At 44.6% G+C, this 24220-nt stretch overlaps 1 protein-coding gene and 1 long non-coding RNA gene across 2 annotated transcripts; one reads left to right on the top strand and one right to left on the bottom strand.

Moving 5' to 3' along the window:
- The first annotated feature begins 619 nt into the window (after positions 1 to 619).
- On the top strand, positions 620 to 1537 carry LOC141654832 (uncharacterized). Its single transcript, XM_074461947.1, has one exon. The coding sequence runs from the start codon at positions 620 to 622 to the stop codon at positions 1535 to 1537; it is 918 nt and encodes a 305-aa protein (XP_074318048.1).
- Positions 1538 to 16950: 15413 nt separating this feature from the next.
- On the bottom strand, positions 16951 to 17682 carry LOC141655902 (uncharacterized). Its single transcript, XR_012548230.1, has 2 exons — positions 17565 to 17682; positions 16951 to 17312 (listed from the first exon to the last, which is right to left on the bottom strand). It is a non-coding gene; the product is annotated as an uncharacterized LOC141655902 (long non-coding RNA).
- Positions 17683 to 24220: the final 6538 nt, after the last annotated feature.

Below are 24220 nucleotides of genomic sequence, written 5' to 3'. Positions count from 1 at the left end.
GAAGAGAAGATTAATTAACTAAAGCAATATGGATTAAACTTAATCCTTCCCTCCAAAATTACATAAACCGTGGGCCATAATTTTCATACAATTTTAGAAAATTGTACACTTCATACATCTCGAATTTTTCAAATTTCTACATTTCTTACAATTTCTACATTACTTAAATTACAATGTTGAGATTTCTAGATTCATAAAATTACAACCCTTCATAAAAATTCTGAAATTAAAGTTACACTTATTCAGATTTCTAGATTCATAAAGCTACAAAATGAGATTAACTTCAGATTTGCATGGGTTTTCCTTCACTTCTTCCTTCATTGTCATTAATCAAAACTGTAACATCAAGAGAACACACAAGTGGAGAAATTATTTGAAATTTGGCACCAAATTAAGATCAAATTTAGGCCAAATTTTCAGGATTGCGCCAATTAGAACATTTCAGAGCAGTTCCAAATTTGCGCCAACATCAATCAACATTATGTGCAATTCAAATAATTAGGGTTTGTTACAGGTATATATAGAAAGTCACTGTTATAGGCAGATCATTTATATGCAAACAAACAAAAAATCTCATTAAATACACCCAAATAAATTATCCTTAAACACAAACAAATTCATGGCAAAAAAAATCAGAAACTTGAGTAACTTAGAGAGAGCAAAAATTATTCAGATTATACTTCTGAAATGTATAAATGGGAAACCAGTCAGGGGTACCATGCTAGAGTTGGTTCAACAATATGGTGTAACCAGGAAAGCCATCACGAATTTATGGAATGAAGCAAAGCAACAAAGAGATGCAGGGGAACTCATTAACGTGAATAGCAAACTAAAGGGAAGGGAAGGAACTAACAAGGTGACATTTGATGCTGCAAGGTTCAAAAGCATTCACTACAAACTCAGGACTACTAAAAAAAGGGTGGCTGCTGCTATGGCTATAAGTCAGTCAACTGTGTGTAGATGGGTTAAAAGTAAAGTGATAAGGAGTCATACCAATGCTCTAAAACCAAGTTTGACAGACAAAAATAAGCTTGCTAGGTTAATTTTCTGTCTCTCAAAGCTTTATTATGATGAAATGCTAAGTAAAATCATGTTCAAAGACCAAGGTAATCTTATACACATAGATGAGAAATGGTTTTACATCACTAAAGATGGGCAAAGGTACTACTTAAGTCAGACAGAACCAGACCCAGAAGAAGAACCATTCAGAAGTGTTCAATCAAAATCTTACATAGGCAAAATCATGTTTATGTGTGCTGTTGCGAGACCAAAATTTGATGCTAACAATGAATGTGTTTTTGATGGAAAGATAGGAATTTGGCCCTTTGTTTCTTTGGAGCCAGCCCAAAGAAACTCAAAGAATAGGGTTGCAGGCACACTAGAGACAAAACCAATTGAAAGCATTACCAAACCAGTTATCAAAAATATGATGCTAGGGGTGGTGCTACCAGAAATCAAGAGAAAATGGCCTGCAAATGCAAGTAAAAACATATTCATCCAGCAAGATAATGCAAGGCCACACATCAAAGAACAATGATCCAGATTTCGAGAGAGGCAAAGCAAGCGGTGATGGGTGGAACATACAATTAGTTCAAAGAACCCCAAATTCACGGACCTTAATGTGTTGGATTTGGGACTTTTTAGGGCCATCCAGTCTCTCCAAACACTCACCAATTCATACAAATTGGATGAGATAGTGGTAGCAGTAACAACTGCCTTCGACAATTTAGAAGTGATTAAGCTAAATTATGTGTTCATCACAATGCAGGGTTGTATGCTAGAAGTGTTAAAACGAAGAGGACATAATGATTACAAAATACCACACATGCATAAGAGCAAATTAGCAAAGGAAGGATTACTCCCAGAGTATTTAGAGGCAGAAAAAAGCTTGGTAAAAGACAAAGATCGGTATATTAACAATGTTGACATGTTGATGTTGCTAATGCAAGTAATGCAAAAAATTCTTACGAGTTGGTAGATCTTTGTAATGTCGATTCACCTTATTTGATATAGTAGACAGTTAAGACGCCAACCATCAACTTTGGTTGGTTGATGTACTCATTTTGTGCAACCAGAAAAAAAAGACAACAACCAACCAAGAATAAAAGATCAAGAATAGACTCGGCAAGTAAAAGAACCAGAAAACAAAGATGTTCACAACCAAAAAGCAGCAGACAGTCAAACTCAAGAACAAGCTGTATTTTTTTGTTAATTCTAGGTTCATTTAAGTCTGTATTAAGTTTGCACATTTTGATGTTGATGATGTTGGTGACGCTGTTTATTTAAATCTCCCATTGGCATACAACTTGATTACAATAATGATAATAACAACAAATGATGATTGAATGCATGCATAGCCTCGTCAAAATCTAAGATAATGGTGGCATTATGCATGCAAACAATTATCAGGCCCTCAAATAATTATCATTGGGCTTTAATTAACAATATGCATGCAATTTCATCATTAGTTAATTTAAATAAACTGAAAAATAAATTGAAAAAAAGTTCAATTGAGATCAACCTCTAAAGATCTTCAAGTGCAACTTTAAATGCTGGAAAATATTTAGAGATCTCCAAAATAAACCATCTCTTATGTTCAGGAGTATCTTGCATCGCCAATACCCTCTTCTTTCGCTCCTCAACCGCGATGATTCTTCTATTAGCTTCACGATCAAGTTCCTCCATCCTCTTATCAAATGCCAAAAACTCAGGACAGGTTTCTGGCACAACAGTGTCAACATCACCCATAGAATCAGGAACAAACTCAGAGGATGGAAGATCAGATGATTCAGACTCATTTTTTTTTTTTGTAGAAATCATCACTGACCCCTCCAAAATCCCAGATTCAGAGGCCATCGCTTCTTCAATGTCAGATTCATACACAACTTCTGGAACATCAACAGTAAACATGTTAAATGTACACGGATCTTCTTCAAAAACCAGATCTGAAGATGAACACTCATCTTCATAATCGTATCTCATATTATCAGACATGAGAAACTTGACAGAAATGGGTATGCGATTTTGTGTTTGAAGAATAGGCGATGAAGAGATTGAGGGAAAGAGTCTCAGATTTTGTGTGTGAAGATGAAGAGGATGAAGATTATGAAGAATATAGGCGGAGAAATTGAGGGAGAAAGGAAAGAGGGAACGGCTGGGTTAATCAGGAAGAGAAGACATTGTTAGGGTTTCTAAGAGAAGCCTCTAGAGTGTCGTAGAAATAGGCGGGAGTGATTAGGTTAATTAGGGAGTTAGAGTTGGGCTGGGTTAATTAGGGGGTCCAAATTAGAATTGGGAGGGGGTAATTGGGTTGGGTTAGTGTAAAAGGTGTGGGCCAAGTGGATGGCACAATGAGTAAATAACAAAATGCAATAAGGACACTATGGTCATTTCACCACCAGAAAATTTACTAAATAAGGAAAGAGGGAACAAAACGTGACTATCATCGAAAAGGAAAGAGGGAACTATAGGCAGAATTGGAGGGAGTATTAAACAGTTTTACACAATTATTATTAGAAACACAAATTCTCATTTGTGACGGCGGTATCCGTCACACGTTTGTGACGGATACCGTTTCCTCTCACAAAATACCCATTGAGAGGTGAGTGGGAAGCATATGGGAGTGCCCCACCTTATCCGCTCTTCTTTTTTGTGAGAGGTCACAAGCTTGTGACGGAATTAGCCCGTCACAAGCAAGACTAGCTGTATTAGAAAACCATAGTACATGATCAAAGGTATTTTATAGATTATTTTATTATAAAGTTGTTTTATAGGAGATATACTCGTGTCTAAGAGGCCAAGCCTTGAGAAACGAACCACAAAAAGACAACCTAAAAAAAATCAAAACCTACAAACACCAGCCATGCATCCCATGCTAATCCTACATACAAATTGATCGAAGGTATTTTATAGCACAAATTGTATAATCACCTACTTTTTATGCATGTCAGAAATGCCAAACTTGCTAAACCGAAATATCCCTACATTGTTTGGTACTTACGGAAATTGTAAGATTAAATTATTAGGGCTAAGTTTTTGTTAGCAGAATGCATGGTCTTGCTTATCAGAGGTCTCGGTTCTGAAGTTATACATCTATATATTACTCCCTCCGTTCCGGTCATTTGTTTGTCTATTTCATTTTAGGGTGCATCAGTCAATTATTTGTGAAGAGTTTATGGATTCAAGTACCTAAGAGGGGGGTGAATTATGTACTATTTAAAATTTTCAACTTAAACTTTATGGAATTAAAGTAAGTTGTTTGATAATGTAGAAGATAAGTGAATACATCGATTAAATTGAAGAATTAAACGAGTATTGAAATATGAATACTTGCTAAAACTTGAGGATAACAATGGTCTTGACTGTTGCTATTCGTCTTAGCAAATGAAGTACAGGCTACAGAACGAATGTGACAGTATATAGAACTTGATGGGGCATATTCTGCACCCGCTGACCGAGTCAACATATTGAGCAAGGTCAAAGATATCCACAGCAAGTCAAACATCTTGGACAGACCTAGCCGACGCGACACCTGTCGGCTGTCACATGTATCTCGGTGGGTAACTAGCCGGTAGGAGACACATCCGCGTACTCATATCCAAGACCCCTCGGCATGGAGTCAACCAGGCCAGCCGGCCTGCATGGGTCCCTCGGCCGAGGGTAGAACAGTTCTTTTCCACCTGCTCTGCCACTTGGCCACTACGTGACAAAAGGTGAAAGTCTATAAATACTCCACTTCTCTCATTGAGAAAAGGATCCGAAAATAATCGAATAACCCATAAACTCACTATTAATCTGGTATAAACTCCCTTATCTCTCTACAATATACTTTGCCAAGTAACACACAACTTAATCCCTTTAAGTTTACTGACTTGAGCGTCGGAGTGAGTACGCTCGGTACCAAGCCGAGCCCTCAGTTTGTTTATTGTTTCAGGAGAGGCCGAAAGGAAGAGTCAAGCAAAGTCATCATTCAACAAAGCTTACGTGGTCATAACACTGCTCCGAAATCACACCCGGAACAATTGGCGCCGTCTGTGGGAAAGAGATTCAAAAAGCTAGTTAAATCCCTTACAAAAAAAAAAACACAAAACAAAACCCACCCAGCAAGCTAAGAAGATGTCGAAACAACAAGAAATAATTGTGAGCGACGAAACTGCATTCTACCAGGATGACACAGTCACTAATTCTGAGATCGGGCAGTCCCCCACCGGCCGAGTAATTCAACCGGCGTACGGGATGCCGATACTACCGTAAACACCGCCGCCTACGAGCCATGTCACCGTCATGGGACATGTGGTCGATGCGACCAAATCAACCGAAGCTATTCCTGGACCTGATGGGTAATACGCCGATCACCCCCGCCGCAACGACGGTGACGGCAGCACACCCACAGGTGACCAGGGCCCATAAAGTGACCCCGAACAACTTGTCCGGGGTGATACAAGGAGCCATGCATACTAGGACGCCGGCGGAGCCCGTGCTGCCAGTGGCAGACCAAAGTCCTTCCCCCACTCGCGGGAGGACAACGTCGCCGCGGCAACAACGAGGCCACCTCCGAAGAAATGAAGAAAGAAGTCCGACTCTCCAAAGTCGGACAACAAGAAGCCCTTCCCGCCACGGGGAGAGAAGCCGGACTAGGGCTGCGAGGAGCCGATCGCCACGTGTCATTCGACACGTGGTCAGACAGCCCCTCAGTGCCTAAGTCCTCGACGTCTCCGTGCCGACCAAACTGAAGCTGCCGTCCCTATCATACAAAGGAGACAATGACCCAACCGACCATGCCGAGGCTTTCGAGTCTTACATGTCGGTATGGGAGCAGCCTGATGAGGTGTGGTGCCGCGTCTTCCCAACAACCCTGCATGGAATGGCCCAGAGTTGGTACAAGGGGCTGCCTAATGGTTCGGTATACTGCTACGCCGACCTAAGGGATAACTCGCATAGCCCGACGCCCAACAAAGAGAAGGGCCGTGGAGACATCGGATCTCCTCACTATCCGACAGGGGGAGGACGAGTCTCTACGAAGCTATGTGAAGAGGTTCGACGCAAAAGCTCAGCAGATCCGTGAGCTGAACACTTAACTGGCGGCCTTCGCGCTGATAAAAGGCCTCCCGAAAGGCGAGCTCAAAAATGAGCTGATCAAGTGCGAGGACCTCAACCTGGACTCCGCCAGAAAGATGGCCGATCGAGCCGTAAAGGTGGAGGATTACCACAAGACCTGGGTAGGCCACAGTGAAGCTGGGCACCCAGAAAGGAATAGCCACCGGGAGAATGCTGATGAAGGTCGCCGTGACATGAATCGGTCACGGCTTGAGAGATTTAACAGGAAGCAGAACTCGGCGGGCGCCGGGGGGAGTTCGGGACCATACACCCAGAGGCGGTACAGCGGTCTCACCCCCCTGGTCAAATCTCCGGCCGAGGTCTTCGCCCTGAGCAAGAATGAAGGGCAGAAGTGGGCAAGACCCCCCAAGACGAGGGCGGAAGGCGACGCAAGCCAATTTTGCGATTACCACGGCTAGCCCGGCCATAAGACCGACAACTGTCGGCATCTGAAGAATGTCATCGAGGAGCTGATCCGAAAGGGGGCCCTCAACAAGTACGTAGCTGGGGCCCCGAAAACGAGCTCCGACGGAGCGAATAGGAAATCAGTATTCCAGAGGATGGGAGTGATCCAGGTGGTTATCGGAGGAAACGAGAACGGAGGGTCAGCTAATGGGCACAAACGACACCTAAATGAGCTTTACCAAGCCATCAACTTTGTGCCCACCACAGCGATCCCCGCTTCCACCGTCCCCGATATAACCATCGGAAAGAAAGACTACGAAGGAGTCGTAGCCCCGCACAAAATGACGACCAGGTAGTCCACCTGACATATCCAACCACTTGGTTAAGAGGTGCCTAATTGATACGGGCGCCTACACGAACATCATGTTCGGGGAATGCTTCCTCAATCTCGGTCGAAGATTGAGGACCCGAGCCCCCGCACCAACCCACTATACGACTTCTCGGGGCCTACTGGTACCCCAGGGTCAATCAGTTGCGGTGATGTTCGGCCGGACGGATGCGGCCAAGAATGTTTTATCCGAGTTCGTGGTCATTGATGGTTCGTCCGCCTACAATGTTCGATAGGGTTACTTTGAGCGAGGCCGATGCTGTAATGTCCATCCGGGCCCTGACATTGATGTATGTCTCGGATCGGGGGGAGGCACAAAAACTCGTCTCAAAGGACGAGAGAGACGAAATTGTCAATGTCCAAATATCTGCCAGAGGGTGTAACATACAATCCCTCAAAGTGGTGAAGAAATCAGAGAAGGGGTAGAGCCCATCCTTACAACAGGAGGGTGATCCGATGAACACCAACAACGTCAGCATGGTCGAGGGAGCCGAGACTGAGCAAGTGGAAATTGACCCAGGACGCACCATAACTGTCGGTGTCGGCTGGCGCCATATAATCGAGCCGATCTCCTAGACCTGCTGAGGAAGAACAAAGACGTCTTCGCGTACTCAACCGCCGAGATGTCAGGCGTGAGCCGAGAGGTGATCGTTCACATGCTGAACGTGCTCTCCACCGCTCGCCCTGTCAAGCAGAAGATGAGGAACTCCTCGGCCGAGAAAGACGAGGCCATCAAGGCCGAGGTAGATAAATTGCTAGAGGCAGGCTTTATCATGCCTTGTACTTACCCTGAGTGGCTAGCAAATGTTGTAATGGTAAAGAAGTCATCAGGGGGGTGGAGGATGTGTGTTGATTTTACAAATCTTAATAAAGCATGCCCTAAAGATTGCTATCCCTTGCCTCGAATAGATAGCTTAATTGACGCAACGGCAGGCTACACTATGCTAAGCCTGCTAGACGCCTTCTCAAGGTACCATCAGGTATTCATGGCCGAAGAAGACATGCCTAAGTGCGCATTCATCACCATACACGGCACATACATGTATAAAATGATGCCGTTCGTTTTGAAAAACGTTGGCGCAACTTACACTAGGCTGGTGGACAAAGTGTTTCAAGATCAAAAAGGGCGAAACATCGAGGCTTACGTCGACGATGCTATTGTAAAAAGCAAGTCTGACAGCGAGCACTTGGCCGACTTGAGCGAAACATTTTGTTCACTAAGGAAATACAAGATGAAACTTAACCCAATGAAATGCAACTTCGGCGTCCGGGCAGGTAAGTTCCTCGGCGTGCTTGTCGGCGCGCGGGAATTGATGCCAATCCGGAAAGTCCAAGCAATCTTTGGACCTCTCTGAGCCGAGGAATCAAAAAGAGGTTATGATGTTGGCCGGGAGGATGGCGGCTATCGCCCGTTTCATCTCTCGGTCAGCCGACAAGAGCACCCCATTCTTCAAATTGTTGAAGGGGAATAAAGACTTCAGCTGGGGGGAGGAACAGAGCACAGCTTTCAGGCAACTGAAAGCTCATCTTCTAACTCTCCCGACCCTGTCCAGGCCGATGCTGGGGGAGACGCTATATCTATACATAGCCGTTACCTTGGCCACGGTCAGTGCCGTAATCGTCAGAGAAGAAGACAAGCAGTAACACCCAATCTACTTTATCAGCCATACACTGCTGGCCGCCGAAAGAAATTATCCACTGATCGAAAAAGCAGCCTTTGCTGTCGTCGTTGCCGCAAGGAAACTGAAACCTTACTTCGACGCACATCCCGTGACGGTCCTAACCGACCAGCCATTGGAGAAAGCATTGGAAAAATTCGAAAAATCCGGCCGGCTCATCAAATGGGCAGTAGAGCTATCCGGCTTCGGCATTCAATACAAGCCGAGGCCCTCGATAAAGGGGCAGGTACTAGCAGACTTCCTGGCCGAGTGCACATATCAAGAAGAACCAAATCCCGGAGTATGGGAAGTATACACCGACGGGTCCTCCACGACGAACAGCTCAGGAGCCGGCATCCTTATCATCAGCCCAAACGGGGACGAGTTTGAGTATGCCTTGAAGTTTACCTTCTCGGCCTCAAACAACGAATCCGAATACGAGGCGGTGATAACTGGAGTCGAGCTAGCTAGAGCTGCCGGAGCGGAACACATTGTGTTGAAGACAGACTCACTATTGGTGACTAACCAAATCAGAGGAGAGTATGAGGCTCGAGACGATGGGATGGTAAGATACCTGGAAAGGGTAAAAGCTGACACTGCAAAATTGAAATCTTTCCAAATCCAATGCATCCCCAGGTCTGAGAACAACCGAGCCGACGCTCTCTCAAAACTTGCCAGTTCAAGCATCAAGAATGTCACCAACCGTCTTTGGTGGATATCAGGAATGCTAAAAGCATCACTGAGACCGTCGGCATGGTGGGCGACATAGAAACCGAGACGACGTGGATGACTCCGATAATGAAATACAAACTAACAAAAGAGTTACCGGAGGACCGCAGTCTCTCCCAAAAGATAAGAAGGATCGCCGCAAGGTACTTAGTGTTTGAAGGAGAACTATACAGAAGGTCCGTGATAAGACCACTTTTGAAATGTGTCGGCCCAAATTACACGAGCTCATATCTTGACAGAGATTCACGAAGGCATCTGTGGACATCACATGGGGGCAAGAACGCTAGCCCACAAAGCTCTCCGAGCCGGCTACTTCTGGCCTACCATGCTTGAGGATTCCAGAGCTAAGACCAAGAAGTGCAAGAATTGTCAAATGCATGCTCCGGTGATACACGCACCTTCCCGAGACCTGCAACCGGTACTTAGTCCCCTGCCATTTGCACAATGGGGAATGGATTTACTAGGACCATTTCCGACGGCCTCCGGAGGAAGGAAGTACCTGATCGTCGCCGTTGACTACTTCACCAAATGGGTCGAAGCTGTCGCAGTACCTGCCAAGACCACGGCGGCCGTAAGAAAGGTAATCTGGGAGAACATCATAACTCGCTTTGGGTTACCCCAAGTCATGGTATTTGACCACGACCGAGAGTTTTGGAGTGACATGGTGATGAACTGGCTAGAAGAGCTCGGTATCAAGTTTGCATACTCCTCCGTCTGCCACCCTCAGAGCAACGGGCATGCGGAAGCAGCTAATAAAACAATCCTAAACGGGCTAAAAAAGAAGGTTGAAGATCTAAAGGGAAGGTGGGCTGATGAACTACCCGGCGTCCTGTGGTCCCTTAGAACCACGGAGAAAGAAGCAACGGGGTACAGTCCATTCCACCTAGTCTATGGGTCTGAAGCCGTCCTGCCAATTGAAGCAGCGGTGCCGACATTCAGAACGCAAACCTTTAACCCAGTCGAAAATGAGGAAGGCCTCAAAGCCTCTCTAGACCTGGTCGAAGAAAGCCGAGACACGGCACGGCTTAACTTGGCAGTGTATCAAAACCGAATGAGAAGAGCATACAACCGTAGGGTCCACAAAAGAGACTTAAGAGTAGGAGATCTAGTCCTAAGAAAGTCAGCCGCGACCAACAAAGGAAACATCCATGGTAAAATGACGGCCAACTGGGAAGGACCCTACAAAGTGATTGAAGAAATGAGGCCGGGGACATACCGGCTGACAGACATGGAGGGAGTGCCTCTAATGAGCCACTGGAACACAGACAACCTAAGGAAATATTTCATATAGCGGCGGAGGTGTCCGAGATCGTTGTGGGCACCCCAACGTGTGATTATACCTTATAAAAAGTGATCCAAGTTTTCCATCAAAATACTTGTCCCCTCCATAGTCATGCCAGAATAGACGCTGCGGCCAAAGCCGGGCAGTCACTATCGAAGTACAAAAGCGTATAAGCACGGTTGAGACGCAATCGATCGCCCGCCAATCCGGAGTGGCGAGAGAAGCGATCAATATGTCTATAGATACGAAAGCGTCAAAACGTAAACTCGGTTGCCTCGGCCAAAGCCGAGAGTGACGAGGGAAACGCGACTTGCCAACGCGCTTGGTACTCGCCACAACGACCAACATGCTTAGGAACGTATAAGTGCGGTTGAGAAACGCAATCGGACGTCTCCGACCGAGAGTGAAAGAGGAAGCGATCAACACGTCTACAGATACGAACGCTGTCGAGCCGTAACCCCGATTGCCTCGGCCAGACCGAGAGTGACGGGGACACAACGACCGATACGCTAACATGTTCACAACGGCGGTTGGGAAGCGCAAATCTGACGCCTCGGCCAGACCGAGAGTGAAGGAGGAAGCGACCGACATGCCAACATGTTTAAAAACGTTAAGTACAGTTGAGATACGCATTCTAACTGCCTCGGCCAAGCCGAAGGTAAAAACAGAAAAAAAAAAAGCGCTCAACTAATAACGAAAGAAGACAACTGAATGAAGGATTGTGATCAAAGCCCCGGCCAAGCCGAGGGCCAATAAACAAACTCTTATTAAAAATGTTCACATGTAATACAAGAAAGAAGTCGACGACCGTCCCCATAGGGATAGCCTAAACATTACCTACCAAAGTTCAACAAAAAAAGAGAAAGGTACAGCAAAAGGTTACAGACATTAGAATTGAAAGCGCCAAAAAAGATGGCAGGGAGGAAAGGCTCAATAGTTGGCCCCCGAACAGCTGAAACTGTCTGAAGGGTCGGGTGAATCCGGTGACGACCGCCCATCTCCCTATGCCTGTTTACGCTGCGCCATCGCCAGCGATGCAAGATCACCATCGATGGGCGACCCGGAAGCCGACTTAGCGGCTTCACCGCCTTTGCCCCTCTCGCTTCCTCCCTGGCCGCTTTCACCTTTTCAAAGATGGGCCGCCTTCTCCGCAGCCTCCTCGGCGGCCTTCGCGCCCTCGCCTTCTCCGCGACCTTTGCCTCCGCAGCGGCCGCCTTCTCATCAAGAAGCCGGTCAAAATCTGCGCCACGGGAAGGGGTCTTTGGGAAAGAGCTCTCTGATTACTTCCCTGGTGGCTTCTTCGGCCTGGTCCCGGTACTGGGCACACATGTTAGGGATGATGACGTTTTGGAGCGTCTCAATGTCCTTCTCCCTCCGGGCGAGGATAGCCCTTGTGTTCCTGTGTCCCTTCGCCCGAGCCGAATACGAGACTTCCATTCCTCCCTCTTACCAACCGCAGCGTCAGAATCGCCCAAGCTTGTCCCGCTCCTCCTGCAGCTTAGCGGCATCGGCCAAGATCCCTCAACCTTGGCCCTCTCGGCTAGGACCGCCTTCTCAAAGATCCTCCCGAGATTTCGCTCGGGAAATCATTTTCGGCGGCCTGGAGGTCCTTTTTCGCCTTCTCGGCCTCTTGCTTAGAGGCATCAAGCTCAAGCCTAAGCCGTTCAACCGCAGGGGCAGCTTGAGCCATGACCGTTTCTTGCTCCATAATATGGGCGCCGGCTAGTTCGTTCCACTTCGCCAGCTTCTTGCACAACCTTATGCCTTCCGCCACAAGCTGAGCGGCGGAAGGCTTCAGGGATGAGGAGTCGACGGTGACATTTTGATTGCCCGTCTGCACAGGCCGCTTCTCCGATTGCCGTTCAGTGAGAGAGACAACCGGCGGCGGTTGATCTACATAAAATTCAGACAGAGCATCCATGTCAACATTCATTGACATGTCAGAAAGTCTGTCATCAGGAATGCCTAATGAACCAGCTAAATCTGAGCCATAGGTTAGATCCGTACCAGCCTTGGCCTTCTTGGTTGGAGGACCCTTTTCTTTACCGGCCTCGGTAACAGCAGCGGCGGCAGACTCGGTCTCTTTTCTCTTATTCAAAGAAGGAGGAGCCTCCGCAACAGTGACCTCCTCCTCAACATCGATGACCACCGGCTGCTTTTGGACCACAGGGATTGAAGACTGAACCGGAGTTGACGCCGTCGCCGCCATAGGCGTTGTCTTTGGTTTGCGGCGCGGCACGTTACTGGCAACCTTCGCCTGAGCCGCCGTCACATCCAGTGCCTTCAACTGCTGGTCCTTGAGTTCGTTAGGAGCCGGTCGGCGATCACGTGTCTGGGCCTTAGGATGCAGCTCAACAACTTTCCCGTTCTCGTCAAGTCCCAACCTCTGGAGAGCAGAGACAGACAGTTCCGGGCCAAATCGGTCTGCAAAAGAAACAAAGCAGGAGTTAAACAAAGGAAATAACCCAAGATTCAAAATACAGAAACATAAAAAGCAAAGATGGGCCTCACACCGACCCCACTCACCCTGTTCGAGGGCCGGTATGAGGCGACGTGGCGGAAGCGGCTCATCCTGAAGAACGATCTGCGTCGGGGGCATCCATCCCTTCGGCGTCCCATCCTTCTCGGCCTCAAACAGCCTCATTGCCCGTTTTTCGTCCTCATTAAGAGGGACCCTGCTGGCGTCCATCTTAAGCTTACTCCGGGAGACGTATCTATCATGCTCCCTTTTACTCTCGCACTGCAAATTGACGCGGCCCTGGAAGGACCGGGGCAGCGGATAGTCCTCCGGAACCTCAACGTTTACCCACCACCCCCTCCAGTCCTTGCAAGACGTCAGCTTGGAAACGGTGACGGCTTGCTCGGTTTGTATCTTTGTACCACCCCTGGCCGCCTAGGGTAGTTTGTTTAAGATGGTGGAGCCGGCGGAAGAGGTTCACCGTTGGGGCATCCCCTTTGAAAAAACACAACCACACAAAGCCAACAATCGTCCTGATGGCCAACGGATGCAGTTGGGCCACGGCGACATTCATCGCTTTAATAATAGCAGCAACGTATTCATTCGGAGAAACCGGAGCCCATACTCCAGTGTTTGATGTATACGCCGATACGACCAGCGGGAGGGCAACAGACGGCGACCCTCCTCGGGGATAACAATTCTATACCCCCTACCGAAGGAGTAATGGTGCTCAAAAAGTTCGAACCGAACAATCGGCGAACTTGTTCGTCCGTGCACGATCGGATCGATCGAGCGTGCATCACCGTGCCCCGAAATAAGCGGCCTCCTTACGACAGAAGGGGTCGCCTCATCATCATCATCATCATCACCATCATCATCAACATCATCATCATCATCCTCGAAACCCTCCAAAAATTTTGGATCAATCTCAGGAGAAAGCGGCTTGGGACCCCAAACCTTATCGGGGTGACAACCAGGGCCTCCTCTTCATCAGGACGCGACGGTTCGCCCCCCGGCGCAGAAGTACTGGGTCCAGCATCAGTAGAAGACATAATGACAACAAAAACTTGACAAATAAAAGTTGAAAAATTTGTTTGTTTACCTTGGAAAAGTGTTACGCCGAGTAACGCTTTGAAGACTAGAGAGAAGTTCCTTCGAAAAACTAAGAGAGGGAAATTTTTTTTTTTTTTTTTGAGAAAATGAATTTTTGGTGGCCAAAATCAGGGGCTAACTGCTCTATTTATAGAGCAAAGCCCATGAAACTGACCAATCAGGGCAAAGCCCATGAAGCGTCAACCAATCAACACCGAACCACGTGTCAAGCATGCAGCCACGGAATGCCAATCGACGTATCTTCTTCAACACGCTCTTTGACAGAATGCCAATCGACGTATCTTCTTCAACACGCTCCTTGGTATCTACTTGTCAAACGGCCCGCTGTTCAACCAAGCTTGGCAGCACCGGCCGGGGGCAATCAAAAGCACACGGCACTCTCAACCTCGGTCTCAGCCAGCGCCATTTTCTTTTCCGCATCAGATGTCCATTACACATCCATGTGGAGGGGGATATGATACGGCCTAAGCAGAACCAAGCCGAGGAAGAAGAAGCCGGGGAAGAAATTCAACTTGCGTAGAATACGCTCAACACTCATCGAAGGTCCATACCACGGCATAGACTACGCTGGGGCAAATTGATGGGGCATATTCTCGCACCCGGCCGACCGAGTCAACATATTGAGCAAGGTCAAAGATATCCACAACAAGTCAAACATCTTGGACAGCCTAGCCGACGCAGCCTGTCGGCCTGTCACTTGTATCTCGGCTGGGTAACTAGCCAGCCGGGAGACACATCCGCGTACTCATATCCAAGACCCCTCGGCATGGAGTCAACCAGGCCAGCCGGCCTGCCATGGGTCCCTCGGCCGAGGGTAGAACAGTCTTTTCCACCTGCTCTGCCACTTGGCCACTTGGCCACTACGTGACAAAAGGTGAAAGTCTATAAATACTCCACTTCTCTCATTGAGAAAAGGATCCGAAAATAATCGAATAACCCATAAACTCACTATTAATCTGGTATAAACTCCCTTATCTCTCTACAATATACTTTGCCAAGTAACACACAACTTAATCCCTTTAAGTTTACTGACTTGAGCGTCGGAGTGAGTACGCTCGGTACCAAGCCGAGCCCTCAGTTTGTTCATTGTTTCAAGAGAGGCCGAAAGGAAGAGTCAAGCAAAGTCATCATTCAACAAAGCTTACGTGGTCATAACACTGCTCCGAAATCACACCCGGAACAGAACTGTTACTCAAGAATAAAGCAAATAACAAAACTTAACAAAAACAAGAGCAGCGGAATAAAAGTAAGCGAAGATAGAACACAAGGTTTTTGAATTGGTTCGGCCAAAACTCAAGGGCCTACGTCCAATCTACTTTTTATTGATTGATTTAGTGATCTACTCCGACTACTAAAAACCCGTACAATAAAAAGAACTCACAACCTACTCCGGTTATCACAAGAGTTCAAGGACTATTTCGTCCTAGAACTAAACAACTCGCAACCTACTCCGGTTGCCACAAGAGTCAAAGGCCTACTCCGTCCTAAAACTCTACACTCTAACTTAGAACGTTTAAGAATCAAGTTTCCACGGACTGATTCTTAACAAGAATTGATGTGGACAACTTACAAGATCAAACGGTTCATAAGTGAAAGAGTTTAATACTTAAGGCAACAGTTGTTGTGACTGTAACACTTGAAAACTTTGAAAGCTTTTGCAAAATGTTAAAACGATTTTAAACTTGAAAACAATTTTGCAAACTTAAATAAATTCTCAGAAAAAGTCTTGCTTTCAAAGTGAAGAGTGGTGCTCCTTTTATAGAGGAAGGGGCGATGGGGTGCATGCTAGGGTTTGTGGTCAAGACTTTTGGTCAAGAAACAAAAAGGTTGACCTTCCCAAACTAGCACAAAAAAGACTTCTTTCTAAGAAGCAAAAGGAAGAAAAGAGAGTTTGGTTTTAACCTTAAAAAGATTCATGTGTTTTCGGAAACTAGGAAGAGATGCCATTAGCAAGAGGACAATCCTTTGATAAACAAGAAAAAAGCCAAACCAAGTTCATGGAAGGACAAACAAAAGTTGTTTCATGAAAAGGGAAATCTTTTGAAATACTCTTTACAAACTCTTTTTAACACACCACCTTTTCAAATATTTTAAGATGTTTAAACTGGTTTAAGAAAACCTATTTGTGAAATATTTGAAATGAAAGTTTTGCTTCAAGTGTGACGGGTCAAACGAGATAGTCAAGCATACTATTACCCGTTACAGGTAACGTTATGTCAGACTGTCACTATTACAAGTATTCTACTCTTCCAACTTTTACATAGCATGACCAAACGACTCTATGTCTTGAGTAGCAAACACTTAACGATCCTTGAGTAATTAAGACTAGCAAATTGATCGATTAATCCTGAAATAGTAAACTAAGAGAGCACAAGTTAAATGGGTATGTCATCATCAATAAAGAGAACCCAACAATTTGCGTTTCTAATAATTTGTCCCTCCTATTTTCTTGATCTTTTGTGTCAAAACCAAAGGCAAACAAATAACCGGGACAGAGGGAGTATCAAATAAAGCATCATTTGGCGATTTCTTCATTTTTCATTCAATAAAGGACAATAACAAAATTAAAGGAAGGATAATTAATTATTCCTTCCGTCTCGGTCATTTGTTTGCCTATTTCATTTTGATGTGCGTCAGTCAACTGCTTGTCTTTCTAATAATTGGTCTCTCCTATTTCCTTGGTTTTTATGCCAAAACCAAAAACAAATAAATGACCTGGACAGAGGGAGTATAATAAAGCATAGTTTGGGGATTTCTTCATTTTTCTGAATAAAGGACGATAATAATAAAATTAAAAGAAAGAGTGCAAACGCATTATATATATAGTCCAATGGCCTTGAGATTTATTATTACAAAATCAAATCAACAAAAACATGAAGATGAGTAGTATAGCCGTACTATGCATGGTGATAGTGCAAAACATATTACACTCTCGCATGCATAGTACGTAAAACTCAAAGACAAACATACAGTCATACAAATAACAAATGCAAAACATATCTCACACACACAAGGACACTATCCCTGCCTGCTCAGATCACACTTAAAAAGCTAAGGCCATTTAGTAACTTGGACATCAAGACACTATAAATATTACAGCAGGGATTACATATTCAACATCATGCATTCATGCATGCATGCATCTTAAACTGGAACTGGAGTGTTGTCTCCATTGATCGGGCCCTGCATGTAAAAGAATAAATCATAACTCTTTAGTATGTATACAAATATACTCGTAATATACAGAGTAATAAATTTTGTAACATCATGAAAAATGAGATGTTAAATGTTAATGGACGGGTATTATATATATAGTATGACTCTAACTCGGATTGATGTTTATTCCAACACATAAATCTCTCATTTCCATTCCCCTCTTCCATTTTTATACAATCGGACGAGTAATAATACTAATCAAACATACTACATACGTACCTGATTGGGAATAAGAAGGATAAACAAGAGAAATTTTGGGGTGAGGTCATTGACTTGGGGAGAAACATCCATCCTTACAAATAAAATGGTATAAGACTATATGATTTCTATGAACGGGTTGTTGTTATTTAATTTGGTGATATGAACCATTTGCATTACCCTATTTATAGAGGCTACATATCATTATAATATATGTTTTTTATTACAACTTGAACTAATTATTTTGAGGAATACTAATTGCTTAACATGGAGAGATCTTTGAAATTGATTTCCTTACGTATGTTGACAAAACCATTTTAATCAAAATATTCAGATATCCTACTATGCCTCTTTATTGGAATGTCCATTGGATTTGAATAGTGGTTAATGTACGTGATTCTACATATACCATGTATGTGCTCAAACTCAATTGTGAGATATCGGGAGCTCCTTGGATTTAAACATGTGACCTCTTAGTCACTGACTTTGATACCATGTTAAGAAAACCATCTCAGTTAAAATCTTAAGATGGTAATTGAGCCTCAATCAATATTTTAATATCCTAATAATAACTGTATTAGTCAACCAACTTGATACCATGCTTTTTGTGTTTCTTCTGTCTTATCCTTCCAAGTTACGTAATTTATTTAATTTTACTTAAAACATTTGCGAGGAGAGAGATCGTTTGCTTCAGACATAAAAAGAATCTTGAACATGGAAATGCCTGATAATTGGTACAATTAAAAAGATCAATTGGTCTCCCTTGTGACGGGTTACCATTTGTGACGGATATTTTGTGAGATAAAATGGTAACAAAATGGGTTAGTGGAGAAAGGGGACCACATGAATAGTGTTGCAGAGAGAGAAAAAGTGAGTACTTTATGAGGTAAAATGGTACCCGTCTCTTGTTTGTGACGGATAGCGTCCGTCACAAACAAGAATTTGTGTAAAAAGATTTACAATTAGAGATATAACTTATGTTTTTAGATAAAGTTATTGAGTTAGCTAGTTTTACATGAATTAGTTTTATAACTAAACTCAATAATTATAAGAATTGAATATTTTCCCTGATGAATGCTTTACAAATCATACATTATATAGGAAACCATATTTCCTATGTTAGTTAAGTCAACCCACAATTCTAGGAAGACTATATCTAAACTATCCTAAGTTAAAGGATTTCAATCCCATGAATTAAGCTACTAATTACATGAATTACGTATGATACAAAAATAATTCTAGGGAATATTTTTATATTCTATTACACCCTCGCAGTCGAAGCGGGAGGAGGACGGATGCTTAGACTGGACCGAAAATCATCGAATAAAACCCGTGGGAGACCCTTAGTGAAGATGTCTGCGAATTGATATCGAGACGGAACGTGACGGACTATAACCTCACCGAGAGCTACTTTTTCACGGACAAAATGAATGTCAAGTTCGATATGCTTCGTGCGTTGATGGTTAATTGGGTTACCCGAGAGATAAATTGCAGAGACATTATCGCAGTAGACAAAGGTCGCCTTTTTGATTGGACAGTGTAGTTCGAGCAGTAGGTTTCGAACTCAACATGATTCGGCGACGACGTTGGCAACCCCGCGGTATTCAGCCTCGGCACTAGAGCGGGAGACCGTGGCTTGTCTCTTTGATGACCAAGAGACCAAATTATCACCTAAATAAACGCAATACCCAGATGTGGACCTCCGAGTGTCCTGGACAACGACCAATCAATCGATCCGTATAAGTGACAAGAGAAGTAGTAGAGGACTCATTAATATGTAAACCGAAATGGGATGTACCTTTAATATAACGGATTATCCGTTTGAGTGCACCATAATGAGCTTCACGGGGATCATGCATATGTAAGCAAATTTGTTGAACCGCATATGAAATATCGGGTCTCGTAAATGTAAGGTATTGAAGGGCTCCGGCGAGACTCCGAAATAAAGACGGATCAGCTACAGGTGGGCCGGCTGTTGCACTTAATTTAGAATTTGTGTCAACTGGTGTGTGAGCAGGCTTACAACACCCCATGTTAGCTCTATTAATAATGTCCTCTGCATAACGTGCTTGGTGCAAAAATAACCCCTGCTTGTGTCGAATGGCAGTGATCCCAAGAAAGAAATTTAGGGGTCCCAGGTCGGTCATAGCGAATTCGGAATGTAGATGTCCCAAGAGAGTAAGTCGTAGCTTATCAGTTGAGGTTGCCAAAATAATATCATCAACATACAATAATAGATAAGCAATGTCATTACCGTTCCGATAGATAAATAGAGAATTATCGGACCGACTTTGGGTGAAGCCAATGGTGGACACAAATGTAGCGAACCGATGGTACCATGCCCGAGGTGCTTGTTTGAGTCCGTAAAGCGATTTTTTGAGAAGGCACACATGATTGGGACGGTCCTTGTCACGAAAACCTGGTGGTTGGTGCATATAAACTGTTTCAGCAAGGTGACCGTGTAGGAAAGCATTTTTCACATCGAGTTGGTGTATTTGCCATTTGTTGGACACGACAAGACTGAGAACAATTCGGATTGTAGTAGGCTTTACCACCGGACTGAAAGTTTCATCACAATCAACACCAATCTGTTGAGACCTTCCATTGACAACAAGTCGAGCTTTGTACCGCTCCAATTCACCATTAGCTTTAAATTTATGTTTGAAAAGCCAAATGCATCGAGTGATATTAACATTGTCCGGTCTAGGTACTAAAACCCAAGTCTTATTCTTAATGAGTGCATCGTATTCGTCGGTCATGCCCCGATTCCAATTAGGGTCACGGAGTGCAGTGATAGGGCATTTGGGAATGGGCGAGAGCGAGGTAGTGCACAAGTCGAATTGGTGTTTGGGTTTAAAGATACCATGCTGAGCGCGGGTGGTCATTTGTGGGGAGAGGGCGGCTGTTGTTTGATGTTGGGGCTGTGTGGGACCGGTCTGGGCAGATGGGGACTGTGCAGGGGACGGCTGGGCAGAGGAGATGGGCTCGGCAGGGGACCTGTGAACAGGGGAAGGGGGGTGCTGGTCAGGAGACGCGTGCACAGGGGAGGGAGGCTGCTGGTCCGGTGTTGTGTGGGCCGGAGAGGGCTGTTGGAGTTGGTGGAGTATATAGGGTGGCGGGTCAGAGTTGTCAGGGGCCGCGGGTTTGGAGGGAGTGGCAAATGGGAAGGTTGTTTCGTCAAAAGTTACATGACGAGCAATAATTACTTTCCGAGTTTTTAAGTCCAAACATTTGTATCCCCTATGGTTCTCCGGGTAGCCGATAAATACGCAAGGAGTAGCACGGGGGGCGAGTTTATGTATGGTAGAGGGAGGGACATGGGGATAGCAAAGACAACCAAAAGTCCGTAAATGAGCGTAGGATGGATCCCGGTAGTATAGACTTGAGGTAGGGGAAATGTTATTATTGGCTTTGCTTGGGATGATGTTATGTAAATATGTGGCCATGGCAAGAGCATGGTGCCAAAGGGAGGGTGGCATATGAGAGTGGAGGAGAAGAGTACGCATTATATTATTTATGGTACGGATTTTCCGTTCTGCTTTACCGTTTTGTGAAGAGGTGTGAGGACACGAGAAACGAAAAAGAAGACCATATTTAGCAAAGAATTGATGAAACGAGGTATTGTCAAATTCACGACCATTATCACATTGGACTGTTTTAATAGAGCGATGAAACTGAGTTTGTATCATGCTATAAAGAGTAGAGAAAATGGAGTGGACCTGTGATTTATTTTTGATTGGAAAAGTCCAAAGAAAGTTGGTGAAATCATCTAAAAATAAAATATAGTAACGGTGCCCCAAGGTGCTAATAACAGGCGATGTCCATAAATCGGTATGTAAAATATCAAACGGACTAACAGTGTTTGACAGAGACTCGGAAAAGGGAAGTTTAACATGCTTTCCTAACTGACACGAGTGACAAATAGAAGACAACTTAATTGGACGACAACTAATAGTTTTATTATGACAAAGGGAATTAAAAATAACAGGACCGGGATGTCCTAAACGGTCATGCCACGTTGTAGTTGACGCGGCCAGCAGGGCTGTTGATTTGGCAGGGACGGAATGGTTTGATGGGAGAAGTGGGTATAGGTCTCCCGTGCTATTACTTCGCATTATCGGCTTCCCCGTCTTGAGATCCTTCACAGTAAAACCAAAGGGGTCAAAAGAAACGGAAACATTATTATCAATAGTAAATTTTCGGACCGAAACAAGATTTTTAATTAAGCTTGGCACATGTAACACGTTGTTTAGGTGTAAATTGTGGTTAGGGAAGGGAAGTTTCTTGTGTCCGAGACCTGTAATAGGAATCATACTGCCATTACCAACGATTATGTGACGATTATCACGCAAAAGAGAATAAGACGAGAGCGTACCGTTGTTAGACTGCATATGTGACGAAGCCCCGGTATCCATGTAGTAATTGTCATCGGGTCCCTGGAAACTCAAAGTTTGCATCGCCGCTGCGATGTCAGTTGGGACGAATGCACCAGGGGTTTGGGACGGTTGCGCGAAAAACGCCTGTTGCGGCCTAGGGCCAAGAATACCTGCAGAGGAGTTAGGATTTGGAGCCGACCAGCCGGAGGTAGGGTATGGGCATGGTGGTGGCTGTTGCGGCCAGCCTGAGAAAGGGACCCAAGTCCATGACGGCGCATTACCGGGTCCAGACGGATTTTGACCACGATAATTATTTCTATTATTGTTATTGGAATTTGAATGACTGCCATTGTTATTAGAACTACCGCCATTATTATGAAAACCACCATGATTGTTCTTACCTCGATAATTTCCGCGATTGTTATGCCGATGTCCTTTACCTTTATAATTGTTGTTGGTACCGCCATTCTTGTTGTGATTGTCATTAGGGCGAGATGCAGAATCAGCAGAGGGAGTTTGAGAGGATAGTAGTGCGGTGTCGGGGGTCTCTTTGGCCATACGACTCTCCTCAAGGGTGAGCATTGACCTGGCCTTGTAAAACGAAGGCAAGGGATCACTTTGTTGAATTAGCGTCGCCACACTACTGTATCCAGCGGACAGGTGCGTGACGAGTTGAAGGACCAAACGAGTCTCCGACACAGGGGAACCAACATTGGCTAATTGATCAGCTATCATTTTGAGTTTTTGACAATAGGCGGACACGTTTGGAAAATTATCCATGTGAGTGCTAGTAAATTGCTGCTCCAAAAATACGGCACGAGAATTTTTGTTGTCATTAAAGATGTCCTTAAGACGATCCCACGCGGCTTGTGCGGAGAGACCGGGTTCAAGGATGGTATGAAGAAGGTCGAGTGAAATCGTGCTATAAATCCATTGTTTGACAATGGCATCAAGACGATCCCACTGCCCATCCTTTTGAATCACGGTGTCCTTAGGTGGTGTAACGTGGTCAAGGACGTCAAACGCACGGGCTGTGTTGAGGAAAAGTTCTGCCCATGACGCGTAATGAACGTTCTCGGCCTCAAGAATGATAGGGACGTAGTTTTTGATATTAGAAACAGAGTATGCGGGATGGAATGCAGATTTTGTGTTGGTGTCGTTAGTCATGGTGAGACGGTGACTGACGAGACAAAGAAGAAGAAGATTAAAGCGTAGAGTAGTATAGCGGAAGATGTGTAGAGGATCGGGATTGGTAACTGATACCATATAAGAATTGAATATTTTCCCTGATGAATGCTTTACAAATCATACATTATATAGGTGATGGGGCATATTCTGTGCCCGCTGACCAAGTCAACATATTGAACGAGGTCAAAGATATCCACAGCAAGCCAATGACTTAGACATCCCAGCCGAGGCAGCCTTTCGGCCTGCCAGCCTGGGTCTCGGCATGGCAACCTACCAGCCGGGGCACATACCCGCGTACTCATATCCAAGAACCCTCGGCATGGAGTCAACCAGGCTCGCCGGCCTGCCATAGGTCCCTCGGCCGAGGGTAGATCAGTCTTTCCACCTGCTATGCCACTTGGCCCACTTGGCCACTACGTGACAAAAGGTGAAAGTCTATAAATACTCCTCAATCCTCATTGAGGAGGGGATCCGAAATCTAACCTAAGAACCACTTAAATTGGTATTATCTCTCTCATCTCTCTACAATACACGTCATCAAGCAACATTCTACTTAATCACAATAAGTTCACTGACTTGAGCGTCGGAGTGAGTACGCTTGGCACAAAGCCAAGCCCTCAGTTTGCTCATTGTTGCAGGAGAGGCCGAGGAGAGCAGTCAAGGCTAGAAGAGGCATTATTCGACAAAGCTAGCGTGGTAAACAAACCTACTTCGGAATTCATATCCGGAACAATAGGAAACCATATTTCCTATGTTAGTTAAGTCAACCCACAATTCTAGGAAGACTATATCTAAACTATCCTAAGTTAAAGGATTTCAATCCCATGAATTAAGCTACTAATTACATGAATTACGTATGATACAAAAATAATTCTAGGGAATATTTTTATATTCTATTAATAATAATTTTATAAGAAACATAAAGTTAATTTTGAAGCTATTGTATAGAGAAAATCATCTGCCACTTTAACTTCATTTCAGCTTTAATTTTACTAAAAGAGAGAGATAAAATGTAAATATTAAACACTGAAAAATATACCAATTGGATAGTTGGCACAACAATCAATGTAACATTTTGTGCTAATATGGTTATTGAAAGAATGAATTCTAGAG

Source organism: Silene latifolia, chromosome 5 (assembly GCF_048544455.1).
Source record: "Silene latifolia isolate original U9 population chromosome 5, ASM4854445v1, whole genome shotgun sequence".
Lineage (NCBI taxonomy): Eukaryota > Viridiplantae > Streptophyta > Magnoliopsida > Caryophyllales > Caryophyllaceae > Silene > Silene latifolia.
The sequence above is the reverse complement of the archived record's forward strand: the minus strand, read 5'-3'. Positions and strand labels throughout refer to the sequence as shown.

Bases quoted from the DNA above. Each gene is read 5' to 3' on its own strand.
- LOC141654832 (XM_074461947.1), top strand. From the start codon at position 620: ATGGCAAAAAAAATCAGAAACTTGAGTAACTTAGAGAGAGCAAAAATT.